Source organism: Camellia sinensis, chromosome 4, assembly GCF_055761805.1.
Source record: "Camellia sinensis isolate YWXY chromosome 4, ASM5576180v1, whole genome shotgun sequence".
Taxonomy (NCBI): Eukaryota; Viridiplantae; Streptophyta; class Magnoliopsida; order Ericales; family Theaceae; genus Camellia; species Camellia sinensis.
The window spans coordinates 178070872-178082686 of NC_138964.1; the positions used below are offsets into that span (position 1 = coordinate 178070872).

An 11815-nucleotide genomic window follows, 5' to 3' on the forward strand; every position below is an offset into this window, starting at 1 on the left:
TTTTTGGGTGACATTTTGACTTTTTTGTGTTAAAGAAGCTAACTTTTTTGTGATTTTTTGTGTGTAAAAAGACTAAAAAGCGAAAAAGTAAGCATTTTTTGTGTTGTTCTCAAAACACTCCATTATGGAAAATGTTATGAGTTGTTGTACCATGCGTCTTATTATAAATTGATATATTTTTATTATAAATAACATTAATTATAAAATGTGTACTCTTATTACAAATTAACATAATAAAATATTCAAAATTATAAAATATATTCTAATTTCTATATTCAACATAAATACCATGAGATGGGATGGTATTAAAAGTATTTGTGATCTTTAGAATGATCATATCTCCTAGTTCATGTCTCTTAGTTCACACCATATTATATGAATAGACACCATGAAGATTTACACACTTTCAATCAAATGGATTTCAATTTCACTCACTTCTAATAAAATATACTCTAATGAAATATTTAAAATTATAAAATACACTCTAATTTCTATGAATAATGCTACGGGTCAGGAAAGGTTTATCAGGAAATGGATCATGAATGAGGTGGCATTGACCAACTCATTTTGGTGGAGCTCCCATATGTTATTAAAAAAATAAAAAATTAAAAAAAAGATCTTGAATGAGGTGGCATTGACCAACTCATTTTGGTGGAGCTCCCATATGTTATTAAAAAAATAAAAAATTAAAAATAAGAGAAGTTGGAAAGACTAGAAAGAAAGTTGAATGCCTTCTATATATCTCTTGATGAGCGCTGACCCTTTTCACTCAATTTAAAATTATTCACACTCATTAAAAAATATTTTAATTTTTTAAATATTTAAATATTTAAAAAATATTTTAATTTTGTTAAGATTTTAAATATTTTAATATTTAAATATGTTACGATTTTTTTAATTTTTTAATTTTTTGAATATTTTTAAATATTTTAATTTCAAAATATTACGATTTTACTTTTTTAAATTTTAAAATATTTTATAAAAATAAATTCAAACTCTATTTTATAAAAATATTTTTGTCAATTCCATACTCAATTCAAAATTCAATTCAACACTCTTTTCAAAAATCATAACTAAACAAATTTTCTATACTCAAATCATAATTCCACAACTCACAAATTCAAAATACAACTCATACTCTCAAATCACATTTACAAAACTCTACCAAACGCAACCTTTATTTTTGTCATGCTCTTATTGATATTGTTACTAGCAACTCCTCATTGACTTTTTCTTAATTTTTAATGACAAACATAACCTGTTAATGGGCTTGGTTGAGATCACAAATTAAAGAACAAATAAAATTTATTCATAATGAAGAAAAAAATTCTTAATGGTAATTTACTCATAATGTGAAAAAAAAAAAAAAAAAAAAAATCACATTTCATGATGAAAAAAAACTTCAATGTTTCACAATAAACTCTAATAATTGATAATGCTTCAATGTAATAGTTCAACTATATAATCCAACACAAAAATTATTGTGTTTTAACAAATAAGTCTCTCAAAATGTAATATAAACATTCTCAATAAACTTTAAAAAAAAAAAGGCAACAAATGTCTAAGCAACCCTGTCATGTAGACATTTTCAACTTCTACCATTTGTGTCCTCTTCTGGATTGTTAGTCTGTGATTGTACTATGTCATTCAACATTTTTGTGAAACTTGAATGTTCGAATATCAAAGATGGAGATGGATGATGATGCCCCTATCAAAAAAAATAAAATATATTAAATTTTCATAAAACCATGTAAATAAATACATACTAGAATATTACGTACTTGGTATGACAAGTTTTCTTGAAATATGTTTTGTTGCTCTAAACTTGGACCCAATATTTCAGATTCCTGCCATATAAGAAGCAATTAGACAATCCAACTATAAATAAATCATATAACTATAAAGTTAATGAATAAAATAAATTTCTTACATTCACTTGAATACTCTCTTGTGTACCAAGATCAACAAGTCCTATATTTGAAGATGCACCAAACTCGGATTGCTGCAAAATATAAAATTTGAAAGTTAACAAAATAATAGTTTTTTTTTTAATAGTAAATTAACTCATTCAAATAATTTTCACACCTCTACACTTCCTCGGATGTTGATGGTCTTTTTCTTGGTATTTGCTCCTTTCTTCTTCTTGTTAACAACTTTTTCAACCATGGATTGTTTCCTTTTACATGGTGGCCTCCCCTTTTGACGTAAACCGACTGGATCAAGTATGATTCCACTCTCCTTTGACTTCGAAACACCATCTCCATGAGTAGTTGAATTATGATAATTACTCACAAAACTAGACTTATTATTTCCATAATCAATTTCAACTTCTTCTTTCAATTTCCCTTTTAGTTCAAGTAACTGTTCGACCACCATATCATACCTATTTTCACAATCAGTTGCCAAATCAGCCACATCATTGAAGACATTGAACATTTTATTATACCGACGTGTTTCAGGCAACATTGAAGAGTTATTATAATTGATGATCACTTTACTATGGCACTTTTTCACATTTTTGTTCCATCTTCTTAAAATGTACTTGTCTGGTATCTCATGAACCCTTTCTTTCATTAATACCACAATTTGATGCCTGCACACTATTCCCCTAAACTCGAATAGTCGACAACTACAATTTGTGTCAAAGTTTTCCTTATCAAAATAGACAATGAAAGTTGCTAATCGAAGGTTCTCTCCAAATGGAACATCTTCACTCACTTCATATACAGAAAAATCAGGACCTTGTGTATACAAAGATAAATTGCAATGAAGCTGTCCTACAACCTCCTGTGTGGAACTCCTTAAATTTTGCAATAGTGTAAGCTTTTTGAAATTGCTTCTCAAATGGATACTGAGTTATGCATGGGATGTATGAGTTGAGAGAATTAAATTCTTCACCATTTTCATTTTCCACCTTCTTCGCCAAAGCATTCTCATATTGCTCCACAAATTGTTTCAAAGTGGTTTTTGAGTTGATGTACCCATCAAAGAATGCGTGCATGCTTTCACTTCGTTGTGTGGTTGAAATTCCCGCCCAAAAAATATCTTTGACAAATGCAGGTACTCATTGATGTCTATCCTCAAACAATCCAAATAACCATTCATTGCCTTCAAGTTGATAATTCTCTATCAATTTGTTCCAATTTTCTTCAAACTCCTTTTTTGTTAAGGAATCATAAACTGCATTCTGTATACCAAATTTTATTGCCTCATATTCTTTGTATCCTCTCAATTTTTCAGGTAATTTTTTCAAGATATGCCACAAACACCATCGATGACGCACATTAGGGAAAACAATTTGTATAGCATTTTTCATGGCTTTATCTTGATCTGTAATAATAGCATTTGGAGGACATCCAGACATGCATGCAAGCCAAGACTTAAACAACCATGTAAATGTTTCTGTATTTTCATGTGAAATGAGTCCACAACCTAACAATGTCGACTGTCCATGATGGTTGACCCCAATAAATGGGGCAAAGGGCATATCATACTTATTTACCAAGTATGTCGTATCAAATGTAACCACATCGCCAAACTCTTTAAATGCAGCCCTACTCCTTGCATCAGCCCAAAATACATTTAGTAATTTGTCATCTTCATCCAAATCCAGGACATAAAAAAATTCTGAATTATCAGCTTGCATTTTCACAAAATAATCATACATTGCAGTGGCATCTCCTTTCTCGAGTTTCAAACGACGAACTTTGTCCATATGATTCCTACAATCTTTCTCTAAATATGACAACTTCTCATGCCCTCCAGCTTCAAGCACAAGTGAAGTAAAATTTTTGTTCATCCTAATTCCTTCACTATCATTTAATTCAAGTCTCCTTTGCACATGTGGTTCAAGAATCCTATTTTGCTTGAAAAAACGAGATTTGCTTGGACTCATTTCATGGTTATGCTCAAGTCTTAAGGATCGCACTATCCACATTCCATCACCTTGTAAATTTGCATTTAGTCCAGCTTTGCATCCCGTTTTAGTTTGTGGGCGTAGTTTAACTATATTGCTTGTTCTGATTTTTGCTTTTCCAGCACGAGTACAAGCAATAGTTACATATCTTTTCTCCCCATCATCTCCCCTTTTACAATATTTCTTCGACACTGCAAAACCATTTCTCTTCCCATATCTTGAATAATATTCATAAATTTCATCAATTGACTTAAATGTCATTCCCACTTTAGGATCCTCAATTTCAACTTCTACATTTTTTGTGTCTTCTATTTCAATCTCAATATCAATTTCGTCACAGTCCTCATTTGATTCACTTGATATTTCTTTATCCATACCTCTACAATGTAAATAACAAATTAGAAAAAAAAATTATTCATAACAAAGGCCACAAAAATCCTAATTAAGAAGAAAATTAAATTATTTTATTAACTTTTTGCTGAAAATTTGTAAAATTTCAAGCAGAAAATTCAGCAATATATTTAAGAAAGTTAGAGAAAATTCAACAAAGGCCACAAAAATCTTAATTAAGAAGAAAATTAAATTATTTTATTAACTTTTTGCTGAAAATTTGTAAAAATTCAAGCAAAAAATTCAGCAATATATTTAAGAAAGTTAGAGACAACAAGAAAGTGAGCTGTGAAAAGCGTAATAAAATCTTAATTGTTAATTTTTTAATTAAAAATGTGAGATGGGTCTCACTGAAACTAGTGTTTTAGTGACAAATTTTATGGCCATTTTGTGGTCAGTAGAAAGGTTGGAAAAAAATGGAAGGATGTACAATAGTGGCAGTCTCACCGGAGGAAGGCGAGAGAGACGAGGAACTGGAAAAGAAAATATTTCAGAGGAAGATGGGTTTCTTATATATATATATACAATAGCTTTTCTGCAACATCAACAAAACATTTTAATAAAAAAAAATAGCCAAATTCACAAGTGAAAGAGAGGAGTCCCAGTCAAACGACGACAAAGATGAGTTCTGTGAATAAAATTTATTCCGATGACGCTTATCTTTCTTTCTCTCCCCAGTTCGTTCCGAGAAGAATGACAATGGTGAGAAGGCATTCAACTCTCTCTCTAGTCTTTCCAACTTCTCTTCTTTTTTTTTTTTAATAACATATGGGGGCTCCACCAAGATGAGTTGATCAATGCCAACTCATTCATGATCCATTTCCTGATAAACATTTCCGACCCCGTAGCATTATTCAATTTCTATATTCAATATAAATAGTATGGGATAAGATGATATTTATAAAAGTACTTGTAATCTTTAAAATTGTCATATCTTTTAAGTTCACACACCCAGTCATATAAATAGACACTATGAAAGGTTACACACTTCCAATCAAATGAGTTCAATTTCATTCACTTCTGAATTTTCCAGCAAAGTCGACCCTGTTCCAAAATTGGACGTTGAAATAGAAAAGAACCTTGTGTCCGTCATGGTGGTGGTGGCCTGGCTAATATCTTCCAATGCCATTGGCATCGACGGCCACACGAAAGCCGGCTTGAATGGCGGCACATGAGGCACTGCCACTGAACCTGATATGATCTGAACAATTGCCTGTGCTTGAGGCCTTTCAGTGGCGATTGGATGCGAACATGCCAAGCCCAAAAGCAACACTCTCTCAGCTTCCTCAACCACGTACTCCTCCCCTAGCCTCTTATCCACAGCATCCAATAACCGCCCTTCACGGTGCAAATACCAGACCCAATCCACCAAGAATTGGAACCCACCAACCTCGGTTCTGGGCCTTAGCCCACAGACCACTTCCAACAAGACTGCACCAAATGCGTAGATGTCAGATTGCTGTGTTGCCTTCCCCATGTGGAAGCATTCGGGTGCAATGTAGCCCATCGTGCCTGGCACGCCCTTAGCTTCTTTGTACGATGTCATCTCGGTGTCAAGGGCGCGTGCAAGGCCGAAGTCACCAAGGCGGGCGTTGAAGTTGGAGTCAAGCATGATGTTGCTGGCCTTGAGGTCACGATGGACAACCCTCTTATCGTATTCGTTATGGAGGTAGTGCACGGCGGAGGCTACCCCGGAGATGATGTTGGAACGCAGGTTCCATCTCAGCGGCTTGCTATTAGAGTCACTAAAGAGGTGCTTGTCAAGGCTACCGTTGGGCATGTAGTCGTATACTAATAGTAGCTTTCCATTCTTGTGACACCATCCTGTTGCATAAAAAAATACAATAATGCTAGGTATTATGAAAAGTCTTTCATGAAAATGATCATGAAAGATTTGTGACCTTTGGATTACACTTAGAATAAAGTACTATACACTAATCAAGATAATCTAAAGGTTACAAATCTTTAATGATCATTTTCATGAAAAAAATTTCAGGACTCCTAACATTTCTCAAAAAAATATGTTATTAGACACACAAGCTTTAATATTTCCATTCAATTCTTTTGTCTTTTGGAAATTATGATAAGGAATTAGCTAGCCTCCAGGCTCGACAGACTGGTACAACTAATCGATATACCATGAGTCCATGATTATATTTATCTATAGGCTGAGCACTTCGACATCACGTTAATCAATCAAAAACTGGAAACAAAAGCAGAAATGTTGTAAAGATGAATCAAATGGGGTAAAAAATTCAAAAAATTGGGAAAAGGGACTCACCCAGCAATCGAACAAGGTGTTTATGACGAAGTCGACTGATGATCATAAGCTCGGCCAAAAAATCATCCTGATCCTTTAAATTCCCCCTAGAAAACCACTTCACAGCCACCTCCAAACCCTCATTTTGAAGCAGTCCTTTGTACACAACACCATAACCACCCTGCCCCAACTTCTTCTTCACATCAAAATTATTGGTCGCCTTCTTCAAATCCTTGAATTCAAATTCCCTAGGTGTCCCCGGCAAGCTCTTCAACGCCCCCAATATATTGATCGGCATAGACCGCTTCTTGCGGCGGCAATAATAGGCCACCGCCACGGCTGCAGCCACGGCTGCAGCCACCACCGGCAACCCAACCCCGAGCAAGATCTTGATCAGCGGACCATTGTCGTCTGAAAAGTACTCCACAGTCAAATTCCATCTGAGTACACAGTTGAGCTCTATGGTGTTCCCAGTGGATGCAGAGAACCCAAAATACGAGATCTGATCCACCCACCCTCTCAGGTCGAGATCCTCCTCGAGGACCGGCGAGTCAGGCCTGGGAGGGGTCGCCCCATCTTTCTCGGGTTGTTCTATGATGTAAACTTGTATGGCTTTTTTCACTCCATCGTACTCAACCCAGACGTTGTAAAACTTAGCTTCAGTAGGAGATAATTGGACGCCAGATTGGTTTAAGGACTCGGCTTTTTTAGATACGACACTGTTGATATTGAGTCCAACGTGGTTGTCATCTGCGTCGAAGTCTTGTTTAAAGGTGTCGAACTCGACGGCGATGAGGTGGTTGGAGGCTAAGCCATCGGTGGTGGAGTTAGTGAGGCCTAAATACTGGCCGGAACTGTTGTTAGGGAGGTTGAAATCGGGGACTAGAACGAAGGCAAGTCCTTCGCCGGTGGAGTCGTTGTTTAAGCGACAGATGTTGATGAGGAAAGAGGAGTTGAAAGATGCGACCCTGTCTGTGCAGGAGGAGTTGTTGTTGGGACCTTTCCAGAGTTTGAATGGTTGTTTGAGGAGGACTCTTCCGGACTGGTTTGTGAAGGGAATGAGATTGGAGGCTGTGTCTGGGGTTATTTGGAGGGCGTTTGGACCGATGAGAGCAGGGGCTTTGGCGAATAGGCTGTTGTCGTCGAAGGCTCCATATTTGGCGGTGAAAGTTTTGAGGGAGTTGGCGGAGATTGGAGGCTGCGCCGCCGCCAAACAGAGGACGACGGCGAGAATGCGGAGGTTGGTCGCCAATCCCATTATAGAGATAGAGGAGAGGACAATAAAATGGAGGTGAGGAGAATGAGCGAGGATCGGGGGAGAATAAATAAGGATTACGTTGGGGTTAATTTCGTCTTTTTCAATAATCGGAAATTGGTGGATGTCACCTTCGTTTCGTTGAATATGAAATCCAATTAATTTATTAAAGGAATTTTAATTTAATTTGGTATTAGTTTTAATATATTTTATATATTATATTTGATTTTTAGAGATCTAATGAGTATTTAAAAATTTGTTTGGTGTCAATTAAAGTTTTAAGATAATACTAAGAATTATAAAAAAATATCATAAAGTTTTTTTATCATTTGATTAGTGTATGGTGTTTTATTATATTAGTAATTTAAAAGTGAAAAATCTTTCATAATTATTTTCATGATATTTTTTTTATAATCTCTAACATTATTCAAAATTTTAATATAAAGCTTAAGAATTAATAATATTTTTTAATATTATTTAGTTAGTCGGAAGAGTGTGCAGCTATTATAAGAAAAATGTTTGGGACCCCTACAAAAGAGGACTCTCATGACTCTCATTGATATATTGATCATTGATGTGTTTGAATTTTTTTTAAAAATTATACCTAATAATAATATATTAATTTAGATTATTTTGAAATTATGAAATTGTGTTTTGTGCGACTTCTATCCTTTCGACTATTATTGTGGACTCAATCTTCGTTGAGAGTGTACTTCAACTGGTGACTATGATGGAGCCAATGCATTCGTTGATGCAGTTACGTCTTTGATTTGAATTATCCTGGATATTTTATCATCTGTTTTGAAAATAATGAATAAGACTTCCGCGAATACATGCAGCGAAAGCCAACGTGGAATGAATAATATTATTTTAACTAAAAAATTAAAGAATTATTAAAAATTATCACATTATTTCTTTATTTCTTTTATATTTTTTCATAAAAAATTAAAAAATTATTAAAATAACTTCTCTATTAAGATACCGCGAATATATTCAGTCAAATTCGCAGGGGAAGACAACGGGTAATGAACAAACAACAATGATAGAGGGTCTTAATTTCTGTGGTTTAAATGATTTGAATTTGTCAAAACGATGTCGTTTTGAGTACAAAACAATATCAAAATTATCAAAACGATATCATTTTGATAAATTTAAACCATTTGAACCACAAAAATTAAGGCCTCAAACATTTTCCATGAACAAAATACTAGATTGAAAGTCGCAGCGAAAGCCAACGTGGCAGGTGGATCTCGCTGAGTTACTTTAATTTAAATATAAAAACAGCACTAACCGGCAATGGCAGTGGTGGTGGGTCACAGGGCAGCAGCCAACATTCTCACCTACCTCCCTTTCTTTCTTTCTTTCTTTCTTTGCTTACGTTTTTTTTTTTTTTTTTTTTGGCAAATTACACACCCCTCAAGTTTTGATAAAAATATAAATTTTCCTTTGAAATTTAAAAAATTACAAATTACTCTCTAAGGGTCAAATTTTCATGACAAATTAAAAAAAATTAGGAAAAAATCTATATGAAAATAAAAATTTCAGAAGGCAATTTGTTATGAAAATATAAACCTTAGGAGGTAGGATATAATTTATCAAACTTCAAAAGAGAATTTATATTTTCACTAAATCTCGAAGGAGTATTTGTAATTTGGCCTTTTTTTTTGTTATATTAAAGTAACCATGGACCGACCACTGCCACTTTGACTGACGCTGCACTGCGTTCGCCGTGCCTAGTCTTATTCTTTGAGAATTTTTATTCAATTATTTGGTGGGATTTTTTCTTAATTATTTATAATTATTTAGAATTTATTTAAAAATAATTTGTGAGATTATTTATATCTTATTTGTAATCATTTGAAAATTTTTAGTTGATAGTGAAATTAGATTTCAATCTCTGTGAATGTACTTTACATTGAGAGAATCACGTAAAATTTTTATATTATTATTGATTTAATTTTTCGCATTAATTTTTATTTCTATGAATTGATTTATTTATGAGAAATTATCTATTTTTCCTACCGAAAATTACTATTAGGGAGACAGAGACATGGGTTGATTTTTATATTTTTTAATATAAAGTTTAAGAATTAATAATATTTTTTAATATTTAGTTGCTCGAAAGAGTGCGCGACTATTATTATAAGAGTTATGTTAGAGATTCTAAATACTTTATTAAATTTTTTAATAAACCTCTCACATGAGTGTGAGACACACACACACATGTAAATTTATGTAAGTACAACACCTACGTAAAAAGTTTAATAAAAAATTTGACAAATTATTTAGAATTTATAGCATTTCCCTTATTACTCAATCTTCCTTGAGAGTGTACTTCTATTGGTGACCTCCAGGCCCGGCCCAGCCCTGAGAGAAGGCCAAAGAGGCCTGCGCCTTGCGCTCCTAGATTTGGGTTGAAAATAGGGCCTCAAAATATGATTTTGTGTTTTAGATATATATATATATATATATATATATCAGAGCCAAGTTATGTTGTATTCTGTTTCTAACTGTTTAGTTCCTTCCAATTAATCTGTTCTGTTGTTTATTTGATTCATCTCGTTTTCAGTTCATCTTAATCATCCAAAAGATCAGTCTATTCTATCCACCTAGTTTAAGTCACCCACTTCTTCCCAGTCTCGTATAAGTCCTTCGGTCTAGGCAGAATCAAACTTTGGGGTTTCAAGATAGGGTATGTACGTATACTAGGTATGTGGTACAATCGACCAGAATAGGGTATGTATTAAGATATCTGTAAAACTGATTAATCAAATAAAACAATGAATCGATTATTTAGAAGTAACTCCTCAGTCAGTTCTAAGTCAACAACTTTGCCCTCAATACCTAATCAAGGATTAGTAATTAATGAAGAAGATGTTGAAATACAAAATGATCAATTTAATACTGGATGGAATATACCGAAACTTCCAATTAAAGAAATTTATAAAACTTCTTTTTTACAAAATGTTTTTAAAGTTACTCTCCATGTTAAAACCATTGAACAAGTTTATGCTTTAGAAAAACCTAGGGAAACCTGTCAATTATTTGATAAAAAATTAATCAAAAGACATTTAGATAATGGTTATAATTTTATACATATTGTCTTAATTCAAGTTGGTGTCAATCCATTGACTATGGTAGGCCAAAATACTTCTGTTTTACTATGTTTACGAGATGCTCGCTTTCTTAATTACAACGATAGTTTAATGGGTATGATGGAAACTGGTCTTCATAAAGGACCAGTACATTTTAATTGTTTTCCTGATTTCACTCTCAGTTTACGTGATCCACATATTCTCAAAGCATTAACATTAAACATTCAATTACATGGTACATTCACTGAAATGTTAGAAAAGGTACACAATATTGCTTTAATTTATCGTATTCATTATAAATGTATGCAAACTAATTTAAATGTTCATGCTTTACATAAAAGCCCTAAAGATAAAACTTTATTAATTCGAAGCAGTAGTAGTAATGAATCTAATATTAATATTTCTCAAATGATTGAATGGAAGAATATCGATTTACCTGAACAATGAGTTACTGTCAATGAAAATTACAAATACAATCAACAACAATCATCAATCCAAGATATTCAACAATACAATGATGGTTCTGTCCGAATTAAATTTAATCGAAGTCAATCCTCTAGGCATAGTACATCTAGTGTCCCTACTGAAATCACAATTGAAGATGAAATATTTAACACTCCTTTATTTCGAAAAAATAGCCAAATACATCTTGGTCAAACCAACCAAACTTCCCAAAATAAACTAAAAGGAATTGATAATTCTACCACTTCCCAGATTAGTAAACCTGTTTATACTACTCCCACACATTTACCAGAAGAAGACATTGCTTCAAATACTTCTCCAACTCAAACTGATTTCGAAGAATTTATACCTCCGGTAAATCCTCAACTAATGACAATCAAAAAAGATTTTACTCCTGATTTAGATAAATTACTTATTGACTTTAGATCCAAAGAAAA

General features: G+C 33.2%; 2 protein-coding genes and 1 pseudogene across 2 annotated transcripts; all 3 read right to left on the reverse strand.

The window, feature by feature from the left end:
- Positions 1–1588: 1588 nt before the first annotated feature.
- On the reverse strand, positions 1589–3001 carry LOC114305052 (protein FAR-RED IMPAIRED RESPONSE 1-like). The gene is made up of 5 exons (XM_082923883.1): positions 2785–3001; positions 2086–2741; positions 1931–2002; positions 1782–1847; positions 1589–1708 (listed from the first exon to the last, which is right to left on the reverse strand). Exons 1-5 carry the CDS (start codon positions 2999–3001, stop codon positions 1589–1591), a joined length of 1131 nt encoding a protein of 376 aa, XP_082780009.1.
- Positions 3002–3064: 63 nt separating this feature from the next.
- LOC145824261 (protein FAR-RED IMPAIRED RESPONSE 1-like) lies at positions 3065–4291 on the reverse strand. The gene has a single exon (XM_082923884.1). The coding sequence runs from the start codon at positions 4289–4291 to the stop codon at positions 3065–3067; it is 1227 nt and encodes a 408-aa protein (XP_082780010.1).
- A 1009-nt stretch (positions 4292–5300) lies between these two features.
- Positions 5301–7824, reverse strand: LOC145824262 (putative L-type lectin-domain containing receptor kinase S.5 pseudogene; annotated as a pseudogene).
- Between the last annotated feature and the right edge of the window lie 3991 nt (positions 7825–11815).

Bases quoted from the DNA above. Each gene is read 5' to 3' on its own strand.
- LOC114305052 (XM_082923883.1), bottom strand. From the start codon at position 3,001: ATGCACGCATTCTTTGATGGGTACATCAACTCAAAAACCACTTTGAAA. The intron at 2,742-2,784 runs GTTGTAGGACAG...TGTATACACAAG, and splicing joins TAAGGAGTTCCACACAGGAG to GTCCTGATTTTTCTGTATAT. The intron at 1,709-1,781 runs GTACGTAATATT...TTTTTTTGATAG, and splicing joins AAGAAAACTTGTCATACCAA to GGGCATCATCATCCATCTCC.
- LOC145824261 (XM_082923884.1), bottom strand. From the start codon at position 4,291: ATGGATAAAGAAATATCAAGTGAATCAAATGAGGACTGTGACGAAATT.